Source organism: Spea bombifrons, chromosome 5 (genome assembly GCF_027358695.1).
Source record: "Spea bombifrons isolate aSpeBom1 chromosome 5, aSpeBom1.2.pri, whole genome shotgun sequence".
In the NCBI taxonomy this organism is placed as follows: Eukaryota; Metazoa; Chordata; class Amphibia; order Anura; family Pelobatidae; genus Spea; species Spea bombifrons.
This window is the reverse complement of record NC_071091.1, coordinates 26,113,772-26,132,462: the sequence shown is the minus strand read 5'-3', so window position 1 is coordinate 26,132,462 and position 18,691 is coordinate 26,113,772. Positions and strand designations below refer to the sequence as shown.

The 18,691-nt window shown below is 40.1% G+C and overlaps 1 protein-coding gene across 1 annotated transcript; it reads right to left on the bottom strand.

The window, feature by feature from the left end:
• Nucleotides 1-941: 941 nt before the first annotated feature.
• Nucleotides 942-18,410, bottom strand: NR1D2 (nuclear receptor subfamily 1 group D member 2). The gene is made up of 8 exons (XM_053466647.1): nt 17,976-18,410; nt 13,349-13,666; nt 12,642-12,730; nt 11,277-11,421; nt 8,562-9,238; nt 7,689-7,874; nt 6,816-7,026; nt 942-3,026 (listed from the first exon to the last, which is right to left on the bottom strand). The coding sequence occupies exons 1-8, from the start codon at nt 17,989-17,991 to the stop codon at nt 2,830-2,832; spliced, it is 1,839 nt and encodes a 612-aa protein (XP_053322622.1). The 5' UTR covers nt 17,992-18,410; the 3' UTR covers nt 942-2,829.
• Between the last annotated feature and the right edge of the window lie 281 nt (nt 18,411-18,691).

Below are 18,691 nucleotides of genomic sequence, written 5' to 3'. Positions count from 1 at the left end.
TAGGCCTTATCTAAAAGGACGGTGAGTTGTTTTTTTTCTGTTATTGTAAGCTCAAAAGCAAAGAAATAAAAGTAAAAGAGTAAGTATTAAACTACTGACAAATAAGCAGTTGTCATTGGAAACTGTGAGACTATAAGTATGCTAGAGTTCCTAGTTACTGATCACCTGCGGTGTTTGGTCTGCCAGTGGATTTCCAATCTAACAATATTAGCAGCCCCCAAAAATCTGTCTGTTCTTAGATTTGGGTTATATAGAGCAGCTGTTTTATTAACCATCTATCTATGGCAAATGTGTTTCTTTTTTTTAGATATAACCATTTGCTTCTTTATATATACAACAAAAAAATCCTTAAAAATATACCAAATGGGTTCAAAGCATAAGTCATTTCTGGTGGGCTCAATCTTTTTAAATATGTAGCAGAACGTATGCAATTTTTCTGCTTATTCGGGTATCATAAAAAATAATAAGGCCCATTAGGTCCATATTTGGACATCTCTGATTTAGGCCATTGTCTTTCAAACTTTGTTAAGATGGCCATGTAAGGCAGATGATGGGTTGGACAAATGTTTAATTAAATAAAACTTTTATATTATTATTTTTTTTTTAGAATGTTCTAATGCTGCAAAGGCCTAACATTTTTCAAAAAGTGATCCTAGAACATAACACTTTGTATGGCACTTAACTGCTACAACATAAAAATAGCTGATAAAAAGGTTGTCAATACGTTTTGCTCTCACACACAGACCCAATATTTCTGATCACGTGAGAAGTCCGTCACACAAAAGTAAAGATTACACTAATGGGATCCTAGTGATGGGTGATTAAAGTCTACAAAATGTCTGGTGCTTTTTCGCAACAAGAAATATGTCAGAGATGTGTAACTATTTGCAAAAAAACCTTATAAGCGTGTATAACAGACTGTACCCCAGCTTGTTCCCATGCCTTGAAATCTAGACTTAAAATGTATATACATTTGTAACAAATTATTTAGCTATTCTGAGTGAAACAAGATAATATTTACCCAGTTGCACAGATTTCCAGTCAAAGAACCTGGCATGGCCTCAACAAAATGAATGAAAAACACTACCCAGGCACCTAAGGGGTTAACAGAAATGATGATACACATGGGATGACATATACAGAATAATTCTGGTGCAATGTTACCACTAGAATTACTCTTTATAATGAATGCTTCCAGGCTAGTCTATTACAATGACATGCTCCCAAAAACAGCCCTCTTGTAAAGGGTTGTAATCATTAACCCTTGTAGCTGCATGTGAACCTCCTGCAGCCAAGAAGCCCTATAAATCATGGTAGAAATAAAAGTCTGCATGATGCTGCTACACTAATCCATATGGTTACATGTGATACTGCTTTTCAGAGATACAGCCTGCAGCCTCCTCCCTTATAAATCAACCATTTGGTGCATTTGGAGATAGTTTAAGCAAGCAGTCAACGAGTTCAATGTACAGGTAAATGGTCACTGATCACCTACAAGAAAGCAGAGCATGTGGCTCAGGGATGTCATTTCAAATTTGTCACAGTATCGGGAATTAAAGGTTTTCCCTCTCCATCCCGATATAATACAAAAAGGTATATCTGTACCTTTAAAAACAGTGGAATGATTGGACGCTGCTTTTTTTTACCTTCGGTTTACCTGGACTTAGTATTGCTGTTACCTGCCCAACAGTCCTATAGTGTATATTTACAGCAGTGCCAGCAAGAAGCAACTCTGCTCCAATAAACAAGCAGAATGTCGCAATACCTAGTGGCACTGGGAGGCTTTACAATTTCAGTGCCAGACTAAGTGACCCAGCGGCCCGGTCTATCCCTCTGTAGTGTGTAGGAATAATTTGCCACAACACTGGCACTCAAAAGGTTAAATGTCTTCAGCGCCTGCAGCATTATCAGTTTTTCAAAACAAAAATATACAGTTCTTAAATTCATCATATTCAATATTTTTACATTTTATAAATCTTAATCTTTTTTGTTTTTAATTATTTCTAGCAGCTTCCTCCACAGGTTAAAATATTGTGAGGATGCCAACATATATATATATATATATATATTTCTCTTTAAACATTTTACCTAGATATTTACAATCTCTAAACATACACATTGTATCCGTAAAAGATGATAAAAACTTAAATACAGGAAAAAATTAAACACTCGTGTGCCAACAGAAAATAACCCAAACGGTCTTAGTTTAGGCACATATGATTCCAAGCACAATACACCTTCTCAAATTATGACATAATGACTATACAGTGACACAACACTCGATTTCTGATGTCTATTCTAGACAGAATTGAATTATTGTATTCTACTAGAGATAAACCTGAATGCTTAGGGGGCATAATACACAACTATCTCACCGACTCTCTAAAGGTGCCATGCAGCTGTACTTGGTGATCATATTCTGATCAGAAAAGTGCTTTAATGCCAATTATATATTTTTTGGTATATTCCTATTTTGGTTCCTCCCACGTTGGAGCAACATCAAAAACCACTTCCCCGGTTCCAACACAACTCAAACTGCTTGCCTCTTCCAGACAGTTTTGGTTTATTGGATATCTACTCTGCTCTGCAGTAAAAATGACACAAATGGTGGCAGGTTTCTCTGTTCTTTAGTTGGCATTTCCAAGCCACATATTGGGGGATCGTGTGCTAGGAGAATGTATAATGGTGTTGTAGGCACAAATGTGTTTGAGTTGGACTGGTTCTACACAAGTGGTTTTATGGTTGCCCAATTGCTAAAGAGAATTTGGCCTAATGCTAACAATATAGGTCTGTCACACAATATACAGTAGACATGACACATTAAGAGGCCTATGGGTGAATTTTGAAGGACAGAAGCTCCTCTGAGTGCATGTTATTGAGGGAACGCAGATCTGCCAACTTGAGTAGGAGTTTGGTAAAGGTTGAGGCCTCGTTGTGATGGTTTTTCATGATTAAAGTTCTAAGCGCGCGGATCAAAGTTTCTTGTAATGCTTCAACAGAGTTTACGTTTTCAATACCAGATCGATCTAAAACAGAAAGACAAACATGTTTTGACAAACTTATAAAATAAAGAAAGGTCTAGAGTGCTTCTTTAAAAACATTTTAAACATTTTTGTTTTGAAGGAATATTGCTATGTGAATATGTGTATTTCGGAGTCCAAAATGTAAAGCGCTGACACGTAAGAATTCAACAACAAGGAAAACATATAAAATTTAAAATTTTATCCTTTGCATGGGTTTTTCAATAGTCAATGTATTACTGTATTTTGAACACAAATGTAACATGCTGACACTTCAATACATAAATCACTGATCCACTGACTAGCGTGAAACATGCCCCCTAGTGGAAGTGTATAGCGCTTGCTCGATGTTTTCTAGTGGTCTACTTCCATAAGGTACTGCAATTCAATACACTGTTATCTATCACTGGTCTCTGTGAAACTGCTTTATTTTGGTTCACATTCTACCTTTCTGATCGCACCTTCAGCATCTCCATCTCCAGTAACACTTCCCCTCCCCCTCTCAGTTAGGGATCCCCAAGGCTCAGTCCTAGGACCTCACCTGGCAAACTAATCTCATCCTTTGGCTTTCAATACCACGTGTAAGCTGATGACACCCAGACAGGGCCGGCCTTAGGGGTGTGCGACCTGTGCGGCCGCACAGGGTGCCATGGCAGCAGGGGCGCCTGCCCAGGACTTAACCCCTTAAGGACAATGGAAGGTCCCTAAACCCATTGAAAACAACGCCTTTTGAGCCTGTACATGCACAGGCTTTGTCATTAGGGGTTAAATTAAAACATCGTTTTAAAAAAAAACAAAAAACTTTAACATCCTTTATTTAACATTTTGTTAAAAAACAAAGCTTTAATATAAGTCCCGGACAGGGGTGCCGAGCGGTTGCTCGTGAAGTTTTCAGCAACTGCACGACGCCCCTCAATCTCCGTGACTCCGTCGTGGTCCCGGCATTTCATGTTGGGGGCCGAATATGACATCATGTTCTGGCACTGAACATGAAATGCTGGCACCACGGGAAGACTGATGCTTCCTGCTCCCACCGCAGGACTCCGGCAACAAGGTAAGTGAGGATACTGAGAAGTAGGGAGAGGGAGTAGATAGTTAGAAGGGGCAGAGGGGGGGGATAGTGAGAAGGGGCAGAGGGGGGGATAGTGAGAAGGGGCAGAGGGAAGTATAGTGAGAAGGGGCAAAGGTGGGGGATAGTGAGAAGGGGCAGATGGGGGGAGGTAGTGAGAAGGGGCAGAGGGGGTAGTGAGAAGGGGCAGAGGAGGGGGATAGTGAGAAGGGGCAGAGGAGGGGGATAGTGAGAAGGGGCAGAGGAGGGGGATAGTGAGAAGGGGCAGAGGAGGGGAGGTAGTGAGAAGGGGCAGAGGGGGGAGGTAGTGAGAAGGGGCAGAGGAGGGGGAGGTAGTGAGAAGGGGCAGAGGAGGGGGAGGTAGTGAGAAGGGGCAGAGGAGGGGGAGGTAGTGAGAAGGGGCAGAGGAGGGGGTGGTAGTGAGAAGGGGCAGAGGAGGGGAGGTAGTGAGAAGGGGCAGAGGAGGGGAGGTAGTGAGAAGGGGGCGCCAGAACACTTAAGGCCGGCTCTGCACCCAGATCTATCTATCCTGTCCCAATCTCTCTCCCTCTGTCTTAGATGTAACTAACTGCCTCTGCCTGGGTGTCTCTTAAAAAACTGAACTCCTCATATTCCATCCAATGCTAACATCCCCTCATCAATTTCCCTCAATGTCAATTCTGCAATCCCCCCAAGCTCGCTGACTTGAGTTTTTATCTCTTACAGATATGTCCAGAGCTGGTTTGCCTTTAGTAAATGTTTCACTGGAAGATGGGTATCTCTGACATAATCATTTTCAATGTAGAGCTATCACAATACTTGAGGGTTCATGTGACCTGATCATTATAACCTGTGTCTGTGTTCATTGCGAAGAGAAAGAAGGTTTCTGAAGCAGCAGGAAGGGTAAACGTTTTAACCCTGAATATTATTATTAAGCAATTTGCAACCAGCAGTAGGAAATGCATGTTGGGTGTCTCTTGATGTTTGGGTGATTAACGCAGTAACATTTCTCCCTAATACACATCTCATGTATTAAATGCTCAGACTATTAACTGCTGCATCTTGATTGAAAAAAATCACTTTGACCCCACTGGGCTTGTTGCTTGTGTCTTCTATTAAGTTTACCCTGTGAATAACCCATGTTTATTTTTTTAATTAAATTAATAATTCGCTTTTTTAGGCGCTAAACCAGGTATTTGTTTCTGGGGTCCGTAGATACAGGGACCTCTGTTAATTATAAAATAACTACTGAAAATAGAGTAGAATAGATTTTAAAAAGTGACTAACCAGACAAACAAAAGTTGGTAATTTTAAGCACGAATAAACTATATTTGCTGCATTTCGTATTACTATATCCATTTTAATATAAAAAATTGGGGACCTGCTTACACTTGTATTACCCTCCTAAGCAGGTGTTTGTGTGCAAATGTAAAATGACAGCACAAGGGGATACTAATTTTACCATAAAAGGTACCTTTTCCTGCATTACGGTGTAGTAAAAACACTCAAAAATGTTTTATATATATTCTGGTATTTTTTTAAATTTAATGTCACCTGTCTTTTTAACATTTGTCCACTTTTAATTTCTGGTTTTGTTTTCTTAACAAGAGTGACAAAGTTGTATTTAGCGCCCCACCCTTCATGCTCACCAAGTAAAAATCAAGCTTTCATATAAGGGGACCTGTCATCCCCCAAAAAAGTTTGAATGACAGAATCCACTGCATGTAAGTATGACATATTACATATACACCGTGCTTGCTACACAAACAGCTAGCAAATGTATGTATGTATGTATATATGTAAATATATATATGTTCTGTCATTTGGTTATATCTCAACCACTTTCCATTTTCACCTCCAGGCCCATCATTTACGACACCCCCCCACTCTCCCCTTCTCTAATACCATCACTTGTTTTAAGTTATAACCTCTGTCATGTTGATCAGTATTTGTTCAGGAAAGCCCGTCTTTTAAATATTATGTAAGTCCAATAAAAAAGGTATCACCGCATACTCTGCAATACTCTGTTTTTTTTTTTTACATCGTGTCTACGGAACTAATATGGATAAACCCATTTACATTATATATGTATATATGTACAGTATATATATATACATACACACATATATCCACACTCAACCAGACATGCAATTGTACACACAAAATCATGTGCAGCCCACCTAGCAGCAATGTCTGTAGTTTTTATCTACGTTAGCTTTAGGGATAACGGGTGGAGGATTTTTACCCATACATGTTCTAGCCAGTTGGCTGGCACAGTGTATAGGCAGAGTGTTCGGTTCACTTAATTGTACGTTAAGTTGACTGCCTTCGATTTATCAATCAGGGTGGATAAAAGCTCCACAGAAAAGAAAACACAGTTGAGTACAGAGGTGGACAGTTTGAGCCTCTTCATATCTTCACACCATAGTTCAGCATTCCCAGCTAACCGGGAATAGCAGTGCACTTGTCACAGTATTCCACTGAAGACATGCCTCTGTTCATTATGAAGACATATTATGAAGTACCTGTGTCAGACTTAAAAATGGTAAAGGACATGCCAGGAAGAGTAGATGCTCAGAGCCAGTACAATTTAATTGGCTGCTGTTGCCCGTTTCAAGCTTATAAGGTTTACCTTGGTTTGTTAATTTTACCAGACAGAAGATATGTGGACATTTATTGCAAGATGACATGCTGTGAAATGAATAACAATGGACATTAATCACAGAAAGTATCTTTTTTTTGCTTACCAGCAGAAACCAGGACAACTGCTGTAAACAAGCTCATTTCTTCCTCACTAAGTTGGAGAGCACTGAGTTTCTCACTAAAGTCAAACACTGAGTTCAGAAGATCTCCAGCTCCCATCGTGCGCAACTCATCCACACTGTACTTCTTCCCACTGAGAAAGGTGACAGTACGTTCCTTTGCGTCAAACAGTGACGCAAACCGTACCATCAATACCTGATAAAAGAAAAAATAGATGACTGTAAGATGTTTGTTTAAAAAAACAAAAAAAGAAAATTCCTACTGATTGCTGGAGACAATTCAGATCTAGGGGAAATATGATTAAATATTCCTCCAAAATAAAAATAAAGCACTTACCTGACAGCAGCCCTCCTCCTCCATGATCTATTCTATTCTTGCCACTGAGTGACAGTTTGAAGCATTCAATCAGTGGCAGGAAAGTGAAATCAATGGCAGCCCTTTCCACGGACACGTGGGTTTACTGCGCCTGGAGCGGACTGGAAGCTCGTATATCATGTGCATGGAGATGAGCTCGCCTGAACACATCTCCTGCAGGGCATTTAGATGGGGGAAATGGACTAATGCACACAATTGTCTAGGTAGCACGGCTATCATGTGCATTAAAGTGCATATAATGGTCAGAGTGCATCTTTAACAAAACAGTGTGGTTCTTTTTTTTAACTTCTTTTACACCACGACTTTAACAATAAAAACACAACACTAAATTTAGCTTTCAAGACTTCAAATGCTGACTTAGTGTCCAGACATCTGTGGAGAATTTTCTTATTTTCTAACATATTTGATTAATGTATTTATTTTGTTTCTTGCTGAGTTTCCAATTATAAAGCTGCTTATACATTATAGCAGAAGCAACTTACCTCAAATGTTCCAGCCTTCAGAAGGTTGACCTGATCATGCTGTGAAAGATCTTTAAATCCTGGAATGCGCTTGGCAAACTCCACTACCTCCTTTACAACAGGTGTAAAACTCATTGAAAACTCCTCCCAGATTTGAGTACCAGATTTATTTGGGTTCATGAAAGGAGACATGCTCATTGGACAGACCTGCAGATTACAAAAAGAAAACATTTTAAGAGACAGATATTGGCTATATTTATAATAAAAAGCAAGCAAAGTGCCGCTAAATATGAAACAGGCCAACCTTGCCGAAAGGCACGCTAGCCTGCTGAGTAAGTTCTATCAAATGTAATGGGGCCAAGCGGCTCTGCAGAGTTTAATATTAAAACGCTCTGCTGCGGATGACGAGGCCAGGGAGAGTATTTAGAAGAGCCACGTGAAAAGCAAAACTACTTGGCTACTCTTTCAAATGAACAATTGGGATTTTGAGAAAATGTTATGCATTTTTGAGCACATGCTGGAAGTACTGACAATTTTTTTTATGTACTTTTTTTTTTTTAACATGGCTTATTTACCTTTTATCAATGTGTAAATATTTCTTGCCATACTTGTTGCAGATAAATCCAGTTGCAATGTTCTAATAAGTTATTACTAATAAGTTATGGCTAATAGTAGCCGTCTTACTTGCTAGTATACATTTTAAGAGTCAACAATAGTGAGATCATTACTTATAAAGCGATCCCTGATTATAAACTACTTGCATACATTTGTTATTTAGAGAACAAATCCCCTATAAATAAAGCACCGGCTGTTTTTAAATGAAAATGGTGGGTTAGAACAGAAAAAAACGCAGTATATTCCCATGCCCCAAACTATCAATGAAAAATGTTGTACCAGATGCATTCTCCGTCCTCTGTTGCATGTGTAGCCATTCATGGTGTTGTTATGAGATGCATCAAATGCTGACGATTTACTGCACCCTTTGTGGGAGGACCCGTGTGAAAAGTTGACGCTGTGACCATTGACGAAACTAATGGAACGTCCACTCTGATAATCCATGATATTCCTGCTATTGTTGTGCCCATTCAGATGCTTCTGGTATTCGTTCAAATGATAATGAGCAGAATTATGTGGTTTAATGGTATATTCGTTGTTGCTGTGGTTGACACCATAATTGACTTCTTCTTTCTTTCTTTGTGCTTCAGCTGGAATTTCAGAGGCTTCTTGATTATACATGAAGGTCTCCCTATGAGCCCTGGTTACAGTACCAATAACATCTTCTTTGCTAGGATCGAAAGTTGGAGGTGGTGGTGGAGGAGGTAGTGTGTGCTGGGGAGCAGAAGGAGGTGGAGGAGTGAGGTTTTCTGGAAAACATTGAGCTTTCGGTCCTGATTTCTCTTCTACCGCATGTGGGACTGCTGGCAAAAATGATGGGGGTGTCTGAGACTCTGGCATTGCTTCATGAAGTACCGGGCCTCTGAACTGACTGTTCATCATGGTTTTCATGGCACTCTGCATTTCTATCAGCATTCGCTGCTTCTCACGCTTTGGGATGCGTCCAAAACGAACAGCTGTTGCATAAAAGATAAAGTCAGAAATAGCGAACTGTATTGACATAAATGTTGATGAAAATCATGAAAGCTCTCATGGTTTTGGTACAAGTTTTACGAGACTGGACTAACAACATGGTGACTCTAAACAACTCTATCAATCTACTTAGCAAGGTTATTTAATGATTTTATGTGATGGAATTCCAGCTAGAACAATTCTAATAGGAACACAGAGATAAAGTAGATAATTTATTTAAAGCCTTTGAAGCCAAATAAACTTACAGTATTATCTGTAACAAGGTAAGGGAGGTATTATTATCTGTGTCAAGGTAAAGGGTCGTCATGGCAAATGTGGAGTGATGAAATGCTAGACAACCAGGAGGCCGGCGCCCCCCCAGTGCCACAACCAGAGCCACTGTGGGCAGCTGCCTCACAGAATTTGAGCGCCAGGATATGATGTCATTTCCGTCGCTCAGGCATAGGAAGCGTGTGCGAACTGGAGAAGAGAACCAGGTAGGAGTGTGTGTAAGTATGTTAGTGTCTGTATACGAGTTAGTACGTTAGTGTCTGTGTAAAAACAGTGTCTGTGTGCGAGTTAGTATGTTAGTGTGTGTGAGTATGGAAGTATGTTACTGCATGTATGGAAGTATGTTACTGCATGTATGGAAGTATGTTAGTGTGTGTGTGTAAGAATGTTAGTGTCTGTATGTGGACGTATTTTAGTTTGTAAAATAAGATAAGCAAGTTTAAAAAAAATATCAAAAGCACATATGTATAAATTTAGATTGAAAGCTCTCGGGGGGGGGCTCAAAAGCCCACCATTCCTGACTGGAACTTTGTATAAAAGAACCATAAAGCTAGATTGCAAGCTCATAGGCAGGGTTCTCATCTCCTCATGTGTCTGTATGTATTCATCTATATTTGTTATGTTTGTGTAACTAACCCATTTAAATTGTACATTGCTGTGTAATGTGTTGGCACTTGATAAATAAAAGGTAATATGTTTGTTTACGTGTATGTAAATGTGAAGTTGTATGTGTGTATATGCGTGTATATATATATATATATATATATATATATATATAAATGATTGTCTATGTATATGTTAGTGTATAAAATAATGTAAGAAAGCATAAAAGGAAACAGTTTACACACAGTTAACACAGGGGCTGTAGGGACAAGGCCTGGGAGCTAAGGGGTTATGATACTGGCCTGAGGGAAAATGATATAAAAGGGGGTAGGGGATCTGAGACGTGACATTCTATCTGACAGAAGGCTGCGCGTAAAGTATATGAAAGGGGGATCTTACAGTGGGCTGGGGATATTACAAAGGACATGACGGGGCAAGGGATTTGAATGGATTCCGGGGCAAGGAATACGATAGAGGGCAAAGAATCTGAGTTGTTTAATAAGACAATGATAGAGCGAGACATAAAGTAGATGAAAAATATTTTTAATAAAAGAGAAAAGGAAGTAGTAAAAAATGAGTCTGATAAATGAAAAAAAAAAGATATGAGGGAAGAGTAAATTGGGAGGGATAAAAAAAAGGAGGAAAAAGTTAAGGAGAGGGTTAATAAAATCAGATACAAGGATATATATATAGAAGAGAGGCTAGAATAGCTGAGTTGGCAGAGTTACAATTCAGCTATTATTCCAACTATGATTTTGCAAACTATTATTTGCTTAGTGATTTTTTTATGTTTTCAAGCTTATGGCTGTAATAATGTAATACAAAATAATTTCATTTAGTTATTTAAATAAATTCTGTATTTTACTTGTTGTTTAATCTGATTTATTTATAATTGTGTTTACTGCGGGGAAAAAAAAAAAAAAGTAGCCCTAAAAGATATCTTACACCAGGACCCTTCGCTCACGAGTTCTGCCTCGCTCGGCGAGGTGGTGAGCTACAAAGATACTTTTTAGCTCCTGTCTTTTCTTACTTTTTCTCGGTAAAAGGTCAGGGCACGGAAACAGAGAAGTAACAACACAAAGATGTAAAGTGATGGTATGGTGATTACACAGAGCTAAGTTTTAGTGTGAAAACCTGTAGTTAACATACCGTCTCTGGACATGCCAACAGACAAACACTTTTTGAAGCGACATTGCTGACATCGATTACGGTTCATCCTCATGATTGAACAACTTTCATTCTTGAGGCACTTTTTGTACTGGATGTTTTGTTGAATGCTTCGCCTGAAAAAACCCTTAAAAAACATAAGCACAATAGTTACTTTTATTGTTATATTTCCCCATTGAAGTCATTAACTCCTTCAACACGCAAGGTTTTTCGTGCCTCATTTAACAGAGCTATATGTCGGTTTAACCGTTCTTCCCCTTATATTATAAGGAGTACATTACAGTTTCAAAACTGTTACATTTCTACATTTGGTATGCTAGGTTTATAACTAGTTTTCAACAAAGAAACCAAAAATACCCATAAAAGTATACATTTCTGTAAAGCAGACAAGCCAGAGTATTTCATCAGGGGCATTTGGATGCTTTTTATGCAGCCATTTGGCCACTCTCTACCTGAATGCTATAAACTAGGAAAAATATTTTTTTTAGCCCTCACCTACTCTGTCCCCAATTCCTTCTAGCCACCCACCAAAACCTGAACTACAGGTATAATACAAAAAATATTTTTGCCCCCGCCCTAGCCTACTCTGTTACTAATTCCATCTGGTCACCCACAAATCTAAAACTTTACTAGCTAAAATCTTATTAAAATGATTTTATTAAAATAATAATGATTTTGGTAAGAATCGGGGTGGTGGATGGGATGGAGGTGTTCAATGGGCTACATGGGATACTTAAGTGGAGACTAAGTACTATTTTTCATAGAAATCACAAACTGATGCTCTCTCTCTCGCCACAGATCATAAAGATGGCGAAGAGGCACAGTAGCTGACGAAAAATGTTCATTAACATGATCACATGACTGAATGAGCCGACTGCAGGGTCCCGCGGGACTTTCTATATGAACTCAGATATTTAGATGTATTGATCTTAGATATTTAGTTGAAATATATGGGCAAAATCCATTGAATCCTCCTTCTTCTCAACTCATCTTTAATAAGGCAATCTGAACCAAACAACAACCATTACCATTTTAACAGGAAAGAATGATTATGCACAGGGAAAACCGGAACTTAATATGGCTGCTCCCACAGTATACAAATAACTGAAAGATTAATGTAACAGGCGAGCAACACGTCTGCGTTAAAGATTACATTTTAAACTGCGGATATTAGAAAATAATCAAAATGACAAATATTGCAGGACTGTTCTACCCATCATGTTAGGGTTTGCTTTAGTATTAGAATGTTTGCATTATTTTAGACGTCTGTATCATGCCAACTTCCTTAAACCAATATAGAATATTTTGGATAGTGTTACTAATTATAAAATATACGGTCACAGTTACCTTGCAGCCTTCACAAGCGTGAACTCCATAGTGAAACCCAGAAGCTACATCCCCGCACACCTTACACAGGAGAATCATGCCGCTGAATTCTGTGGATATCAGACAAAAAGGTCATATCTGATCTATAAAGTGTGTTACTAAGATAGCGATTGTAACCACTTGGACTAATTCCCTGCACTGATTAGAGGATGAACCAGAAAATAAAGACTTTCAAAAGCAACATGTAGTTAACATGATACAAATGCAAACTTGCAAAGGAAAAATAGCTACCAGATAAAAAAAAAACAAACAAGAACAGATCCTCTCAGATATCTACACTTTGGATATTTTTTGTGTGTATATATATATATATATATATATATATATATATATATATATATATATATACTGTTAACATTTTACAATGTATGTGTAGAAATCTATATAAATGTAGCTCATAATGATACCTTCTCCTATTCTAAAAAGTGGTGTATAAAACAGCTGTCATGGGGAGCCCATACAAGTTAAATGATACTTATAAATGCAAGTTACAATTTCTATTTGTCTCTTCCTTGAACTGCACTGGAACTTCTGAAGAGCTTCTGTGCATAATATTTTTAGAAAAGTGTACATTCTGTAAGATCCTTCACACTTGAGATTTGTAGGGTTTTTTTAAAACAAAAACACATGTAAGAATATAAATACAAATATACAGAAGGGTAACTTACTGGATGTCAGTCCTCCTTGGGCTTTGGTCAGGATTGCTGCACTCGTGTAGGTCGTCTTGATACACAGTGTGTCGACCTGTTGATTCCTCTGTGATTCCTCCAGGCTGGAGATGATGCTCCCACAAGAAAGGTCACTTTTTCTGGCACCGCCTCCACCATTTCCACTGCTACCACCGCTGCTCCCCTCAGAAGCAGAGCTACTGGGAGAGGAGGGCAAAGAGGAGGCTGATGACTGGAAACTACTGTTGGAGCTGTCGCTGTGGCAGGAGGAAGGGCTGGAGGCTGAGCTTGAGGAGCTGATGTAAGTGATGACACCACCTATAGAAGAAGACATTTGGAACTTTAAGCCCACATGCAGCCACATGTGCCAATGACTGTGTGACCGATTTAACCCCTATTTGTCACTTGGTACCCTGAAAAATAAGCATTGTGTGAAAGGTTCTAACGACAATGAAGTTATGTTCCATGAAGTGCCATATGGTGCATCAACACATAATGTGCAAAACTATACATATTGCCCTGGTAGCCATTAACATTTATTTTAGGCACCGTTTACAATGCAAAGGAAGCATGGAACCATTATGCCTTAACAATTATGTCAAATAATATAAAATGGCATAGAAGCCAGCTGTGAAGCAGTCTTGTTAAAAGCGCTGCGCAATTATGACCAACAGGGAGTGAAGGCAGGGCACGTGTACGATGTCAAATTAGTAACTCACATTTTATGATGTTTGAAGCCTGCTGTATGGCTCAATAACGTGTTTCTATACTGCTTTTTTTACTGCTAAACAATAGTTCGATTTCAGTGTTAGTTCTGTTTGCAAGGTTTTTATGATCGGTTCTATGGTCTTCGCTGTAACAGTACTGTGTTCTGGGCTCATGGTATTGCAAAGTACCAGCAGGACTTTTCAGCTCCTCCACTTCACTACACATTATGCCCTAGTTACAACATTCAACAGGGTTTTTGTGGGAGCTTTATGACCCCAGACTGGGGAAAATGTCTGAACGACCCAGCAAAGAGGACAGAAACCTTTTTCCATATTCCCTGGGAAGCTTTCATAAGTAATATTAAATGCATCAAATGACCACAAGTAAGCACATATATAAAAATATATATATATACATACATATATAAATATATATTATATCGGTATATTTATATATATATAATAAAAGTGAAACTTTTTGCAAAATCTCTCCACATTCACAGTAAGCTCACAGGGTTTGGCCTTTTAAAAAGCAAAGGATTCTTCACCCATCTGTCATACTCCTGTTTCAGAAATAAGACATTTCAGTGTGGATCTGGAAGAGAATGTGCCCATGGAATGCAAAAACAAAGCAATTAACCACAAACACTACAGTTAATCCTTAGATTCACATTTTAATGTAAGCGGTCGGTCCTAGACCTAATACTCTGTACACTCTCACATTGAGTTCTTAGTAAGGGACATCAGGGGAATAAAGAGGGTTTACGGGGTCCAAATTGGGTGATCTGCCCAAAGTAAAGCCTCCCTGGGGCTGCCACCACTTTGGACCCGTCCCTCTAGCAAGAATTGCCACTGCTTGATTTAGGCATCCAAGGCAGCTCCCTGGGACGTCTGGTGCCAATAAGTTCCCCTCGTAATGTGCAGGTAAAAAGTATTTAACAACTACAGTCTCCAGGGCTTCTCCACAGGCTTACGAATCTAGGCACAAAAATTAATTTTGAGTGTTCTACCTAATTTGTGCATATTTTGTTGTAGCTACAGACTAAACTATTTCCTGACTGAAAATTAACTATTTGTTCATATACTGATTAGTGTACTTAGATATATAAAATATCTTAAAACACATTGCAAACAAGTCTCCGAGTCTGAATCAAATGGCCATATTTATTAGCAACAATAATAAATTGGGGGCAAACAGCACCAACATCTTTGTCTTCCATTACGTTTTCTTCGCATGTATAACCGACAATTCTGTCTTTTAACGAAAGGTTTCAAGTGGTCAAAATGTTAAAACAACTGGAAATCCGACTGGTTCTAATACTGAATGAGTAGCTGGAAGAAAATAATATACGGATCGAGGGACATTAACCCTTAGAGTGCCAAACTGATACGCGATTTGTGGTTGGCAAAGTGGATCTAGAAGACCAACCGTATATCCATTAAGTAATAATCGCACAAAGTAATGATAAAAAAGCAGTTTTCTGTAGAGCACTCGGGATGCAGCCCTTTTACCTTACTTTCTGGGTTTAACTCTTCCCAGCTTAATCTACACGTGTATATAACCACATATACATTTGCTAAGTGGGTTTTTAAGAGAAATACTTTGTTTTAGGAATTACTTTAAAATACATGCACTTTCCACTGGTCAAGTGCAACCCAATTATAACTACAGTAAAACTATTACAATTGACCTGTCTCTGTGGAATACATCCCAAACCCGGGGCTCTGAAAGCGTTAAACGAACATTAAAACAGTGATATTTTTTTCTGTCATTACTGACATACTAGTTATAATTTAAATTAATAACATAACAAACTCTATGGTGAGGTACACATTGGTGGATATGGTGTCATAAAAACACATACTTCCCCCTGGTGGACAACAGATGTATAAGTGTTCAGAACCAAAACACATAACAGTGTCAATAAAGGTTCTATGTTCAGCTACGGGCCCAGCTCACAAAATTATTATCTTTTATTTAGATAGCCCCATCAATCTACGCAGCGCTTAATACATATAGTCAAGGGGTATGACAAGACAAGAATTGACATGCTAAGACAAACTGACACATTAGGTGGAGAGAGCCCTGCTCACAAGCTTACAATCTTGAGGGAATGGGGTGACAAACATAAGGCATAGAGAAAGGGTGAGAGGTAGTGTGGTGGTTGTATCAATGACAAGGAAGTTCTAGCAGCTAAGACGGTGCGGCTTCTCCGAAGAAGTGAGTTTCTAGATGTTTCTCGAATGTTGGGAGGGATGGTGGAGGTTTGGTGGAAGTAGATTCCAGAGATACGAGTGAAATCTTGTAGATGGGAAAAGGAAGAGGTGATAAGTGAGGAGGAGAGCCTGAGCCTCTGGGAAGAACTAGTAGGAGGGTATTTGCGTATTTGCTTATGAGGGCAGAAATGTATGGAGGTGCAAATTTGTGGCTTCCCCCCGGACTTTCGTACGAACTGTAAAATTACAATTCCCATGAATCCGAATGGCCAAGCCTAATAACTATGGACATCATTTATAGTTAATGCATGGCGCAAACATACAGTGTGCTTGGGCAAGTTATGTATAAAAGTGATTCTGGTACAATTCCTCCTCGTTGTACAGCACTGTGGAATATGATGGTGCTATATCAATTAAAAAATAAATTTCAGGTGCATGTACCTCAAGTTCCTTATGCTGGGAAAGCTCTTAAGTATCCAGATTTTTTTTTTTACCAAATGCACCCTCAATATTGTTAATAACGAACTAAATTCTACTTAAGCTCTCTCTCTCTAGTTGTCCAGAAGTTGCAGACAATTCTACTGAAGTGAGGTCTAAGCTATGATTGAATAACTGTGCTTTATGCAGAGATAATGAGTTCAGGGTTAAAAGTTGAGCTGGTGAGGCTGTCTATTAGCATGTGGTAACAATGCCCCCAGTCACCCCTCGTCTTCACATAGCCTCACATTGTAATGAAGCGTGGGTAGCTCTCTCTTCGTCTCCTTTCATACAGCCCTCTGTCACATTGCATGACGAGACAGAGCACGTCTCTCACATACCCCGGTCACATTGTAACGACTACCTTCCCCCTCTTCACATGGCCACCTATCCTTTGCCGTATGCCCGGCTGCCTAAACCGTGTCCCCGTATCCTCTTCCCCCTCAGTCACACGGCCTCTCTCATGCCTCTACACAATGCCCTTGCTCTGAGATCCACGTGCGCGCCTCCTTCCAGACAGCACGTCACTGGCTCTTAGACTCGGCCCTCCTAACCAATCATCGGCTGGCTGTTACTAGGGCGGCTCGGCCGCTATCAAAGTAGAATAGGAAAGGGTGTGGCTTTAAGAATGCCAACCATACGCGATTGGCTGGAAACTCGGAGCCTAGAATCCACGTGTAGCGAGAAACTAGGTCACGAAAAACAGCGACCCCTCTGGCAGCCTCACGTGGAAAGCCGTTTGGGAGGCATTTCTGATTATGTAATCAGTACGTCACATATCGAGACGGCCAATCAGATGCAACGCATGTCAGAACGTAAACAGAGGCCGCACATGGCTAGGGCGGCTGATCCATGTGAGTGTGCAAGATGACAGGAGCCCAGAGAGAGAACGAGGAGACAGAGTAACCCGCCCCTTCTACATGTAACCCACTTTCTGGCATCACCACACCTTGTCCGCGTTACCGAGCAAGGCTCATTGTTACAGCCAACACCCCAATAACCCAGAAACACACCGGCAGCGCTGCCCCCCCATGCCATATATATGAAAGAGTCAATAGAACACAAACAAGGCTGCAAAATGCCCACTTACGTGCCCAACGCGGACATCAACTACCCAGGGGCCACACACCAGTACTTAAAGCAAAGTTACTTGTCTCGTCTATGTGAATATGCAGGTGACCCCCAACAGATCATTACCCCCCCCCTTCCAAATGCCCACTACTCACCTGCGGTGCTTTCCATGCCGACCCCTTGCTCTAGCGCTGGATCTGGGGGCTGCTGCTGCTGCTGTGGTAATGGGGGCTGTGGCTGCAGTGCAGGTGGGGCTCCTCTCTCTTCTGTTTCCTCCTTCTCTCCCTCCTGTACTCAGCTACTCATTCTGCCATCTGCTCCATCGTGGAGAATAAGCACTGCTTGTACTTTTTGCTGTTCTGGGTGCTGGCTGAGCACAGAGCTGCCTCGGTGTCCATGCACTCAGTGTGCCAGGGTCAGCAGTGGGCAGGGCGCAGGGTTACAGATCGGGCTTCCTGTGTCCTTGGAGGGCTACAGAAAGATTTGGTGTACCCCTGTACGCTGGGCCAGGATTCTCTAACCTTCTCTGCCTTGCAGATACTTGTTTGTGCTGGAACTATATTCTGCTCTTCTCTGTGACAGCCTTCTCAGTGGGCGGAGCCTTCTGCCTGACGGGAATTACCATTGCCAACCATTCCAGGCTTCTAGCACCTCCCAGGGCAGATAGGGATATTACAAATAAGCATCTGCCTGCTTTGATCATAGACAGCTGGTTCAGACTAGTGTTAGCGTGACCAGCTGTGTCTTAGCCTCAGTAACGTAAACTATTTTACTGCATTAAGAAATAAGTTGTGTTCTAGTTCATCTCGTAGACGTATTGAAATACGTTACAGACTGTCCGTATATTACTGCAACTTTCAGACCTATTAAG